At 45.7% G+C, this 12,729-nt stretch overlaps 1 protein-coding gene across 1 annotated transcript in view; it reads left to right on the top strand.

The window, feature by feature from the left end:
- Positions 1-9,219, top strand: part of emx3 (empty spiracles homeobox 3) — an 18,930-nt gene extending 9,711 nt beyond the window's left edge. The window contains exons 2-3 of the mRNA XM_086222384.1: positions 2,312-2,496; positions 5,406-9,219. Coding sequence (XP_086078510.1) covers positions 2,312-2,496; positions 5,406-5,573 — 353 coding nt within the window. The 3' untranslated portion in view covers positions 5,574-9,219. The remainder of the gene's footprint in view (positions 1-2,311; positions 2,497-5,405) is intronic.
- The last annotated feature ends 3,510 nt before the right edge of the window (positions 9,220-12,729 follow it).

The following is a 12,729-nucleotide window of genomic DNA, read 5'->3' as shown; positions in this document are numbered from 1 at the left end:
TTTACCCTCCACCATGTGGTCTGAAAGCTTTCAACCTTCTAACTGACGTTCATTGGAGGCTTCAAATTAAAGGTCACGATGCTGAAGCTGAGAAACACCTTTGACCTTTTTGTTCATGGTGAGACACCTCAGGGGAGCAGAGGACACCTGCTCCTCTAGGAGGGAGGTTCTAGTCCTGCTCTACTAGGAGGGAGGTTCTAGTCCTGCTCTACTAGGAGGGAGGTTCTAGTCCTGCTCTTCTTGGAGGGAGGTTCTAGTCCTGCTCTACTAGGAGGGAGGTTCTGAACCTGCTCCTCTAGGAGGGAGGTTCTAGTCCTGCTCTACTAGGAGGAGGTTCTAGTCCTGCTCTTCTTGGAGGGAGGTTCTAGTCCTGCTCTTCTAGGAGGGAGGTTCTAGTCCTGCTCTTCTTGGAGGGAGGTTCTAGTCCTGCTCTTCTAGGAGGGAGGTTCTAGCCCTGCTCTTCTAGGAGGGAGGTTCTACACCTGCTCTACTAGGAGGGAGGTTCTGAACCTGCTCCTCTAGGAGGGAGGTTCTAGTCCTGCTCTACTAGGAGGGAGGTTCTAGTCCTGCTCTTCTAGGAGGGAGGTTCTAGTCCTGCTCTTCTAGGAGGGAGGTTCTACACCTGCTCTACTAGGAGGGAGGTTCTGAACCTGCTCCTCTAGGAGGGAGGTTCTAGTCCTGCTCTACTAGGAGGGAGGTTCTAGTCCTGCTCTTCTAGGAGGGAGGTTCTAGTCCTGCTCTTCTAGGAGGGAGGTTCTAGTCCTGCTCTTCTAGGAGGGAGGATCTACACCTGCTCTACTAGGAGGGAGGTTCTACACCTGCTCTACTAGGAGGGAGGTTCCACACCTGCTCTTCTAGGAGGGAGGTTCTACACCTGCTCTACTAGGAGGGAGGTTCTAGTCCTGCTCTACTAGGAGGGAGGTTCTAGTCCTGCTCCTCTAGGAGGGAGGTTCTGCACCTGCTCCTCTAGGAGGGAGGTTCTAGTCCTGCTCTACTAGGAGGGAGGTTCTAGTCCTGCTCTTCTAGGAGGGAGGTTCTACGCCTGCTCTACTAGGAGGGAGGTTCTACGCCTGCTCTACTAGGAGGGAGGTTCTAGTCCTGCTCTTCTAGGAGGGAGGTTCTACACCTGCTCTACTAGGAGGGAGGTTCTAGAACCTGTGCCTGTGAGGTTTAGCCCCCAACCTACCGTGACCACAGCGCCGTTGTCACATCAAAGCTTCATCTCTGGTTCCTTCACATCCAACAGAAATCAACCGTCTCATTTGCAAGCCCACGTGTTTGCATATGAATATGACTTCATAGAAGCGGCCGCTGGATAAAAAGCGAGCCCGTGTTTCTGCCGCACGCCACCATTGTTCTGCTCGCCTCCTCCAAGCCGCCAGTCAACCCAGTTTTTTGAGTACTGCGTGACGGTGGCGGCTCCTTTCAGCCGAGCCTCGGCAGTTGAGGAGTGCTCGTACATTCATTTGTTTTTATGTAAACATATTGAAAAATGACGGCGTGATTTCAATAAGTGGTCAGAAAAATGAAACAGATGTTGCAGGAAAGATGGGGACACAAAGAGACACAACGTGCATCTTCACCACCATCGTCAGCACGGATTGGCCGGGACTGACTTCAGTGTACGTCAACACCTTCAAACAAATTAGCGTCGGTTTCACCTGCGATCTTTTCAGGGCTGTTTCAGCAAAATCCCTGCAGTGCTGGAAGTCTGAACATGTCCCACCCACAACCATCCGATGACAGCTGGTTTACCTCTGAGCAGCCGCTGGTCTGTGGGCCTCCATCTTTGTCCAAATAAACACACACACACACACACACACACACACACACACACACACACACACACACACACACACACACTTGTGTTGTCTAAGTGAAGTATTTCATCTTGATAAGTCAATTTCACACGAGTTTGAAGGTGGATGCCTGAGTCTGTGAGTAGCAACTGGAAGCTCATCACCGTCAAAGACTTGTAGAGGAAGAAAAGCGCACAAGGAGAGAAGAGGGAGGTGATTTCAAAATAAAACAGGAAGTAACTCAAAGGGTTCCACCAAACATGATAAAAGACGTCCTCACAACCTCAGGGTGACGGCCAGCTGCAGTTTTGTGGGGGCGTTTTGTTCTGGTCTTCATTTCCTCTTCAAAGGCCCATTTGAGATTTCAGTTTTCATGTTCAGAACTTGTGTTATTTATAGCAGTTTTAATAAGACGGTAAAAAGTCATGTCATACAACATTTGTACAAAACTTGATGTCCCCTTGACTCTCAGAGGAAATGTCTCAGCATGCTTGGCTGCTTGTTGTGTTCAGGAGACGACAGCAGTCCCGAGAACCTGCTGCTCCACGGTCCGTTCTCCAGGAAACCCAAAAGGATCCGGACGGCGTTCTCACCCTCGCAGCTCCTCCGTCTGGAAAGAGCCTTCGAGAAGAATCACTATGTGGTTGGAGCTGAGAGGAAGCAGCTGGCCAGCGGGCTGTGCCTGACTGAGACGCAGGTAGGCATGATGGGAAATGGAGGCGGGGCGACCTGGAAATATCGTTAAACATATTAAACATGCATGAAGCTGAAGAAACAATGAATCACTAAATATGTCAATGGATGAATGTCTTCATTGCATTTGAAATTGAATTCTGATTAAACATGATTGAGTGATTAATATAAAGTTTAAAATAATTCATGATCAGATTTAGTCTTCTACTTCAATATACAACATATTTAAGTCATACATGAACTGAGATTAATTCAGAAATGAATGTAAGTCAATTAATATATGAATTCAAAGAATTCATAAAGAAGTGGAGTGTGTGATGTCAATAATTACTGTCCTTTTACTTAAAGATAAAAAAAAGTGTCGATAACTTTGAAGTACTCTGAGGGATCACATGGGAATTGAACCTGTGGCCCTGCTGGCGTCATTGCTCAGTGATTGACAGCTGCTTCTTATTCTGAGGTGTCCCTATCGGACAGTTTTCAGTGGATGGCTGCTGGCGCTGATCCAGACCAGAGGAATGATGCAGGGAAGTGAGTCGACGGTTAGTCAGCCTTGATTGACAGTGTTTGTCATCAGGTCGCCACGGCGATAGGAGCCCTGACGCCAGAGAAACGATGTGAATCATCTACTGATATTTATGAGATGTTTTTACAAGTGAGCACAGAGCAAGTAATCCATCAATCAGCTGGGAATCGCAGCAATTAATCACCTCACCTCTCTGTGTATCAATGATCCGGGGCCTCGTAGAGACTTTAGGCTCCCATCCAAAACTCTGCCGTCACGCCGCGTGCAGTGGCGAGTCTCAGCGCCGCCTGCAGACGGTTCAGGGGGAGCAACGAAATATTCATTCACTAATTAGTAAGTTAATTGTACTTGATTATGAGGCACTTTGGATATCATCATTTCTGATGCCTGTAATTTGAACCACTTCCTACGACCTGTTTTATGAAGTTTGTAATTTGTTTTACAAAAGTGTTTGTAATTCTATCAAAAATGTGCCACGTGAGGGAATAAGTTCAGGTTCACTCTCTGGTCAACAGTTCACTGATAAGTTCGTTAAGTTTAGGATAAAGTTTTACTTGAATTGCTGTTAGGTGCATTCATGGATTTTTCAGAGAGCTATGCTAGGTGTTTCTCATGGCTTCTTCATGCTATGCTAGGCTAACCATGTGCTAACCCATGAGAGAATGCAAGGCAGAAAATGCTACAAAAAAAAGCAAGATAAGCACATAGTTTCTGCAGCAATGACTAAATCTGACCCAATAATCTAATTTAGCATATAAATAAAATGTATGGGCTTTTTCAATCATCCGTGCTTAAATGTTAATGACCCAAGAAGACTTTTAATCTGTTAGCTTCAGATCAGCAGTGTAGTCACGGGCCAACCTGGACGTCATGCCAGTTTAAATCCTTTAGCTCCGCTTGGAGTGTTTTGACGTTAATCTCTTTGTACGTTTAGATAAAGTCACTCTAAAAAAAAGCTACAGTTTAACTCTGGAAAGAACCCAACAGGAAATAGGCTCTCTCGTATTCCTATTGTATTGAAAACTGTCAGTATCTTAATTACCCAACGTCAGAAAGGATCTGGTATTGACGTGTCACCTCGGGCTTTTGGCAGCGCTGATGAGCCACTCCAGGATCATATCATGTCGATCTGGATCCTGTCAGAGATATTTTACGACTCCGACAGATTGTGAAACACGAGCGTTTAGTCAGCACATTCACATCGACAGCGATGACGACATGTTGTAACGTTCCTCCCCGCCAGGTTCATGTCTTACCACTGAATCACTGAGGGCCTCTCACACATCATTGTTATTACTGTCACCCATCATGCAGCTCCACACACACACATCAACGCGACTGCGACATACACAAATACACATGTTTATGCTTGTGTGTTTTTAGCAAGCTAACAGAAGCGCAGTGGTGCAGGTTGCAAAGACAATAGAGTAAAAAATGAGCTATTGTCATAAATAGTAGTCGTTTACTCTGAGGGTTAGTGGACCCCTAACAGCAAAGTTACTGGAATAACTATGGAATTGTTCATAATAAATCTGCAGGTGTGACAGTATGTTTGGAATGATTATTACTTTAAATGTGGAGGCGCAGGTTCAGCCTGATTTAGATGTTTTAAAAACGGAAGAAACTCTCACTCTAGCTTGTTTGCTGGGATCTGGCAGAGAAGTTTGTTACAACTTTGGTGTTTGTGCGTCACGATGAGATACAGCTAGGAGAAGATTAGCTTAGCATAAAGACTAGAACACAAAACCCAGTGTGACACCACAGCTCCTCTAAAAATGTCTGTTTATGATGGAATGAACTCGTACCATTTACTCCTTGTTAGTATAAATGTGGTTGAAGACTTTGAGACATGGTAAAGGTAATTGTCACCACATCCAGGCTTTATGCTAAGCTACGCTAATCAAGAAGAATGCAGGTGCTCACAATTGTCGAAGTTCTGCCTATAAGATAAAGACAGTGCAACTATTTTAATTAGGAAAACCTGAATATGTTTTCTTGGGCTCGGAAGCTCAGGTGTTAATTACCTGTGAATAATTGAGGCTTCGCCCAAGTCAATGTTTAATAGAACGCAGACGCACTAACTGAGCTAGTATGAGCTGAAGAACTCTCTAGCAGGTGTGAAGGCTCAGTTCCAGGTGATTCGCGGAACTGGTGACGGATTTGAATGTACCAGCTTGGTTCCTCTACTGACGAACTCACATGGCACCACTGAATGCTGATGTGGACGTTGGTTGTCACGGCAACGAATGAAGCTGTCAAGCCCCGAAGCATTTGGGTCAGCCCTGATTGTAATTGTGCTCAAGTTGGCGTGCTAATGTAGGCGTTTAGCTGGCATGTCAGCTGTTGATCCTGTGACTAATAGCAGGCATGTGTGTCTCTGTGTCCAGGTAAAGGTTTGGTTTCAGAACCGTCGGACGAAGCATAAGCGGCAAAAGTTGGAGGAAGAATCTCCGGAGGCCCAGCAGAAGAGGAAGGGCAGTCAGCATGTTAGCCGCTGGCGAGCAGCCACACAGCAGGCTGGCGGCGAGGACATAGACATCATCACCGAGGACTAGACCTCAACAAACACACACACACACACACACACACACACACACACACACCTGAGAGACTCTAATGGTGAAGTCACACACTTTTCCACTCCACAACAACAAGAACAAATATTTTTACGTCAACAAATTTTAATGCTAATGCTAGCACACTAGCAAAAATAGCGTAGTTCACGGATCGTCGCTCAGGCTGTCACATTTTAGTTAAAATGTTTAAAAGCAGGCCAAGCAGTTTTTCAACTGTGTTTGTCATTGATACAATAATCAAAATATCAAAATTGCAGCGATGCACCACAAAGTAGCCCATGATGCAGACTGAAAGAGCCGAGCCTGGTTTGGTGAAAACCTTTAGCAGAATAAGCCCTGTGGGAAGAAATGAAGGAACATTTTGAGAAGACGTTAGAAACAAACATTTCCCTGAAATAAAATTAGATTAAAAAACCAACGACATCCTCTTAGATAAAGCAGCAGAACCACGCGAGGGTCTTTGCAGCGCGAGTGACACAGAGGGGAAGGAATCTGAGCCGTAGCCCATCAATCACTCAAGATTCAAGCGAAACAGAGGGTTTCACTGTCAGGTTTTGACTTCACATACAAGTGTTTCCCTAAACTCTTGATAACTAGTATTACTACTCTGACACGTGTGTTAGAAGTGTGTCAGCAGTCGTTTTAAATGTCATCAATCACCTGAGCTGGATCACGACATCCAGAGTCAGTGTAAAGATGCAAAAACTGATAGTTGTCAGGTCCTGTGTTCGCCTCCGCCGTGACAACATTTGGTTTTCGGATCTCTGTGGGACTTCCACGGGTAGAAGACACACTATGGTTATCTTAGTAAACGTAAACAAGACAAGCTTAGCCCCTGCTCCCGTCGTCTGCTCTGCATTTTGGTCTGATCCTACACTGATGCTCATGCTGTGCCGAGCACGCGACTCCAATCAAGCCACTTCTGTGACACTGGTTTTTCACCAAAAGTGGGAACCTAAGTACCAGATTCAAAAGGCTTTGTGGTCAAAGTAACAAGAATGTGACCCCGGGGACCTGAACCAGGTGTGAGAGTAGAACCAGCTGCAGGAAACACTTCAGCGACCGCGGGCTTGAACCTGTAATCCTGGGTCAAAATGCTCAGCTAAACCCTAGAAGATATGATGATTCTGGTCTTGGTCTTGTAAAATAAACCTTACGACAGTCGTTTTAAAACGCCATATAGTTCTGTATGTGTTGACCCATTTGGCAGAACATTTTTATCAGACAAGAAGGTTTGTAACTGTCTCACATCTCCAAATGCAATGATGGAGGACAAACACTCAAAACGCGCCAGAGCACACACTCACCCAAACACAACTTCCTGTTTCGGACAACAGCGACAACAAAAACTTTGACCAGCTGCGAAGGAGGAGCGTCACGTCTGATTCAGAGGACGCACAACGCTTCCATGGATGGACCACAGCTGTTGACTGAACACTTGATGGTTGATTCGGTGCCAAGTGAAACCAGCGTCCTGGAATAAAAGACGACTCGAGTGAGAGGACGAGCTGCTGCGCCGCGTCTCTGAGCATCTGTCCCCAACAGACGGCGGCAGCTCGCCAGAAATCTGCTGAACAGAACAATGAGAGGTTCCTCCAGCAGGAGAGAACCAACAGAGGTGGAAACATTTACTGATGAAGGGAACGTTTAAATTCAGGGGGTGATGTTGAACACATTCCAGGCTCCGTTTAATGTTTCACAGCTGACCATCAAAATCCTGACAGGACAAATATTTCAACAACCAGTTTTAGCCAGTTTAGGAGAGGACAACGACATCACCTGGAATCCTGCTGCCTGGGGTTCACACCTGGTAGGGGTGTCCTCAGTTTTACCTCCGACACAAACACCTCCTGGCCATTTTATTGTTGTTCTGAAGGTTGAAGTCGCTCTGACGTGGAGTTTCAGCCAAAGTTCTGAAGTCAGGGAGCTTTTCTTTTGGGGAATGATCAGAGGTCAGGAAGAGCCACCGGTCCTGAGATCGCTCGCCGCAACTCAGTCAGTCTTCACTCCGTCCGTGTTGCTATGATACATAGTGAACAACCAACTGCTGTCCTGATAACTTGTATCTTCTCATTTATGATGTGTGTTCATGTCAGTGAGGCTCGAAGACAAAGTAACAGAAACTGAACAAACAGGCCCAGTGTGTAACCTGCCATATTCTGAAAACCCCGCCCACTGGAGGGGAAACAGGTGGTGCTACCATGCAACTGACACACTCAACGCCACGAGACAAAGTGTGCGCATCAACTTGAATCACCAGTTTTCACAATTTCATCAGATTATTGCAGTTATTAGCAGTTAGAAAGTTACGCGCCTGCATTAGCCTGCCGGGTTTCTTCCGTCACAGTGGCGGAGCGCTAACGCTAACCCAGTGGTTGGCATCAGTAGCTGTACATTCGCGAGCTACTGATGAGCTTGACTTATAAGTGCACGACGGACAAAATGCTCGACGCATGTTAATATACTGAAGACAGACTGACACGTCCTCTCCTTCAAGTCTCAGTTCTTCTCAGTTTATTGCTGTAGTTGTGGGTTGTGTGGCCTATCGATTGCTCATCCTGCCACCGATGGCTCGACCTCCACGCTGCAGAGTCAACAGGGAAGTGTTTGGCCTCAGCGCGAGCAGGACTTCAGCGCATTAAGATAAGATAGAACCGACTATTTTGTTTGACTTCGACAACATTTCCCACGATTCTTGGTGTGGAGAGTTTACCAAACAGGTCAGTTTCCCAACTCCTGCAATGGGTTGAATGTCCCAGACAATCTTTGGACTCAGTGAATGAACCAGAGTCTTCAAATAGTTTTATTTTGTCAATCGCAAAAAAACAAAACAAAAAAAACCCAAATGAAAAAACTAAAAGGTGGAATAAACTTTGTTACAAGACAGTTTTGGGGTGCAGACTGGAGATATTCTCTATTTTTTATCGTTGCAAATGCTAAGAATAGTCGTCAGCAATATAAAAGGCTCATTATCGACCAGGGAAAAGGTTTTTTGGGGGGGAATATTTTTGGCAGCGGATGGGTCCATGTTAGGTGCAAATTATGAGAAAAATGTAGATTATCAGCAGAATTAATTATTGTAAAATATCATAATGTCACTGTTTGGCACAAAAATCTGAGTTGAAGGGAAAAGAAAAGCATGGCTCTGTGAATCCTGACTCGTGGAGGAATATTTGTTTGTGGTGTGACAGGTCGGTGTTGCTGTGCGATGGCGTTCGTCCTGCTCGCTGCAGCAGACACCAGCTGATCCTGGAGCCGTTGGTTCCCATTCTGAACTTCGCTGGTAGTCTTTGTCTTTTTTTTTGGAAAACAAATTGTAGGTATTTATGTAAAAAGGATTTGGTAAAAGTCTTCTATGCATCTGCTGTGTAAATTATGAGGACAGTGAGAACATGGAGACTGTTGGTTTGTTTCTCTCACGATTTCAGTTCACGTGTTTGTTCTGCTTCTTCTTCCTGGACAGACTTACCTCACCATCTCCTTATGTAGCACTTCTTCTTCTTAGTCAAATCTATTTTTTCATTGTTTTAGTATTGAATGCACTAACTGTACAACTCGTTTTCCTCTGAACACAGGAGAAAAAAAACTTTGTACTTCCTGTGTTACGGTTTGGAAAAATTATGAATAAATGAAATTGAATTGAAATAAAAACGTGTTTGAATGACATGAAGACAAACGTATCTGGGTCCAAACTTTCAGATGAGTTTGTTTTCCATGAAACAAATCTGCACGTGTGTAGATGTGCATGTGAACATGGATCAGCACATGTGAACGTACATCCTCACGTGACCAAAGACCAGCACACGTGTGCAGGCCTGGTGACTTTCAAGCTCGCATGAGTTCATTGACTCATTAATGACTGAACACATCCAGATTTGTCTGTGTTTCCGCGTCCGTTGGCTTCTGAATGCATGAAATGATTCACAGTTCTAAAGACATGAGACGATGAGAGAAGAGAAACAATTAGAAGTCGTCCTCATCCCCAAAAACCAAAACATTCTGTCGGGACTTCCTGTGGATTTATGATTCTGACACATCAAATCATATCATCAGCACCGGAAACTACAAATATTAATGCATAAAGAGGGAAAATACCAGTAAAAAGATGCATCCTCCCCCTCTAGGAGCTGCTACCTGCCGGTATGTTGGTGTTGTTGCCATGGAAATGAATCAATATTCACACTGGGAGGCTGGAATGAAATAACAGATGGTGCAACGCATGTAGGTGCACGACTGACAGAAACGTATTATCACTTCTCTTTATCTCGTCTGTGTAGCAACAGTTGGAGGGGCTGACAGCAGGTGAGCGGCGCTTATGGACTCTTATCCAACGCTCACCGACAGGACCAGAGAGGTCAGACTGACAAAAGACGGGTTCCGATGTCTCAGGCTCCTGCTGCAGGTTCAGTTTGATGTCTCCTGTAGGGTTTATTGAAACAGATTTATTTCTAAATCGTCCGAGGCTCCACCCACGAGGGTTAACCCTTGCTGCCCCTTGAAGAGTCTGAGCAGGTTTGTTGTCTCTTGATTAGTGATTGTTAGTCGTCGCTGTAATGTTGCAATGTGACCTGAAAATAACAAAAAGGAACGTTCTCTTAACATCATACGGAGAACTGCAGGACTTCCAGAATCAAAAGAGGATGTTTGAGGAACGTTCCCCAATGTTCTAGAGAGGATCCTTGAGAGAACATCCCCTACTATGTGGACACAAGTTTTTACTTCCAAAGCCAAATATTCCAGATATGTTGAAGCTCCTAAAATGTAACGCTCAAGTCTGTCCTCACAAAGATACAACAGCTCATCAGTTCCCCTGATGTTCTCATTGGTTCTGATGGTTTTGTCTAGCGAGCGGTGCTAAAGCAGAGCTGCAGCTGGAGCGCAGCAGGCGGACGAGAGCGCAACGCCACTCTGATGTTAATGACTTTTATTTGCAGCAATTAAGTTGATTTGGTTGATTAGAGGGATTGATAACAAGTAGCTGAGTTAATTTGTCTTGTTTGGATAAATATTTTAATTAAGGTTATGGAGCACACACACACACACACACACACACACTGATTGCATCCTTATTGCAGCGCTCAACTAATCCACATAAATAAATCATACAAACCACCTTTAGAACAATTCAACAATCTAGTATGTGAACTTCCATGTTCTGAGCAAACCCATTAATAAGTTCTCCTGGTAGAACATCGCATTCCTCGTCTCAGGTGTGTGGTTCAAGCAGCTGGAGATACTGTGTCAGCAGGTTCAGTTCTGCATCAGATCCACCAGTAAACACCAGACTGGTGGATGGTGGAGGTTCAATTCTACATCAGATCCACCAGTAAACACCAGACCGGTGGATGGTGGAGGTTCAGTTCTACATCAGATCCACCAGTAAACACCAGACCGGTGGATGTTGGAGGTTCAGGTCTACATCAGATCCACCAGTAAACACCAGACTGGTGGATGGTGGAGGTTCAGGTCTACATCAGATCCACCAGTAAACACCAGACCGGTGGATGTTGGAGGTTCAGGTCTACATCAGATCCACCAGTAAACACCAGACTGGTGGTTGGTGGAGGTTCAGGTCTACATCAGATCCACCAGTAAACACCAGACTGGTGGATGGTGGAGGTTCAGTTCTACATCAGATCCACCAGTAAACACCAGACCGGTGGATGTTGGAGGTTAAATTCTACATCAGATCCACCAGTAAACACCAGACTGGTGGATGGTGGAGGTTCAGTTCTACATCAGATCCACCAGTAAACACCAGACTGGTGGATGGTGGAGGTTCAGGTCTACATCAGATCCACCAGTAAACACCAGACTGGTGGATGGTGGAGGTTCAGTTCTACATCAGATCCACCAGTAAACACCAGACCGGTGGATGTTGGAGGTTCAGGTCTACATCAGATCCACCAGTAAACACCAGACTGGTGGATGGTGGAGGTTCAGGTCTACATCAGATCCACCAGTAAACACCAGACTGGTGGATGGTGGAGGTTCAGGTCTACATCAGATCCACCAGTAAACACCAGACCGGTGGATGGTGGAGGTTCAGTTCTTCATCAGATCCACCATTAAACACCAGACCGGTGGATGTTGGAGGTTCAGTTCTACATCAGATCCACCAGTAAACACCAGACCGGTAGATGGTGGAGGTTCAGGTCTACATCAGATCCACCAGTAAACACCAGACCGATGGATGGTGGAGGTTCAGTTCTCCATCAGATCCACCAGTAAACACCAGACTGGTGGATGTTGGAGGTTCAGTTCTACATCAGATCCACCAGTAAACACCAGACCGGTGGATGGTGGAGGTTCAGTTCTACATCAGATCCACCAGTAAACACCAGACTGGTGGATGGTGGAGGTTCAGTTCTACATCAGATCCACCAGTAAACACCAGACCGGTGGATGGTGGAGGTTCAGTTCTACATCAGATCCACCAGTAAACACCAGACCGGTGGATGGTGGAGGTTCAGTTCTACATCAGATCCACCAGTAAACACCAGACTGGTGGATGGTGGAGGTTCAGTTCTACATCAGATCCACCAGTAAACACCAGACCGATGGATGCTGGAGGGTTGGCCCATTGGCTGCTGATGGAGGAATCAGGAGCACTTCCTACTGGACTACAAAAAAACCTCATCCGTGACTGGGGAAGAATGCATATCTACTTCCTATTGGCTTCTTCCAAAATAAAATTTGTAACCTGTAGACCAAACTATAGGCATACCATCAGCTGGTCAGATGCTGTGACCTTTCATTGATTGGCTGCTCCTGTTACGGTGGCTCGTGGGTAGAACTGTGTGGCGCACTCTCACGGTCTTCAATGGCGGTAAACTTCCCCACACTGAGGATGCGCAAATGACCTCACAGAAGCACAAGTACAAACACGTGTGCTACTGAGGAAAAAGAGAAAAGGTGAAAAGGAACTGAAGCTGACAGTGTCAGGATTTGATGGAGGGGATTTCCAGCCACACACCTAGTGAGCAGCTACGGTTTTATCATCAATATAATAAGAGTGCATGTGTTGGGTGTCATTATCAGCCTTGCCGCAGCTCTCTGGGTTTACACAGACTCGACGCTGTCGCCAAGCCAAGCTCTCATCCTGAGTTTCTATCTAGAGTCGAAGTCTCGAACT

The sequence above is a fragment of the Aulostomus chinensis genome, chromosome 13, assembly GCF_037954235.1.
Source record: "Aulostomus chinensis isolate RoL2024-O1b breed Wild chromosome 13, RoL_Achi_v1.0, whole genome shotgun sequence".
NCBI classification, from domain to species: Eukaryota; Metazoa; Chordata; class Actinopteri; order Syngnathiformes; family Aulostomidae; genus Aulostomus; species Aulostomus chinensis.
The sequence above is the reverse complement of the archived record's forward strand: the minus strand, read 5'-3'. Positions and strand labels throughout refer to the sequence as shown.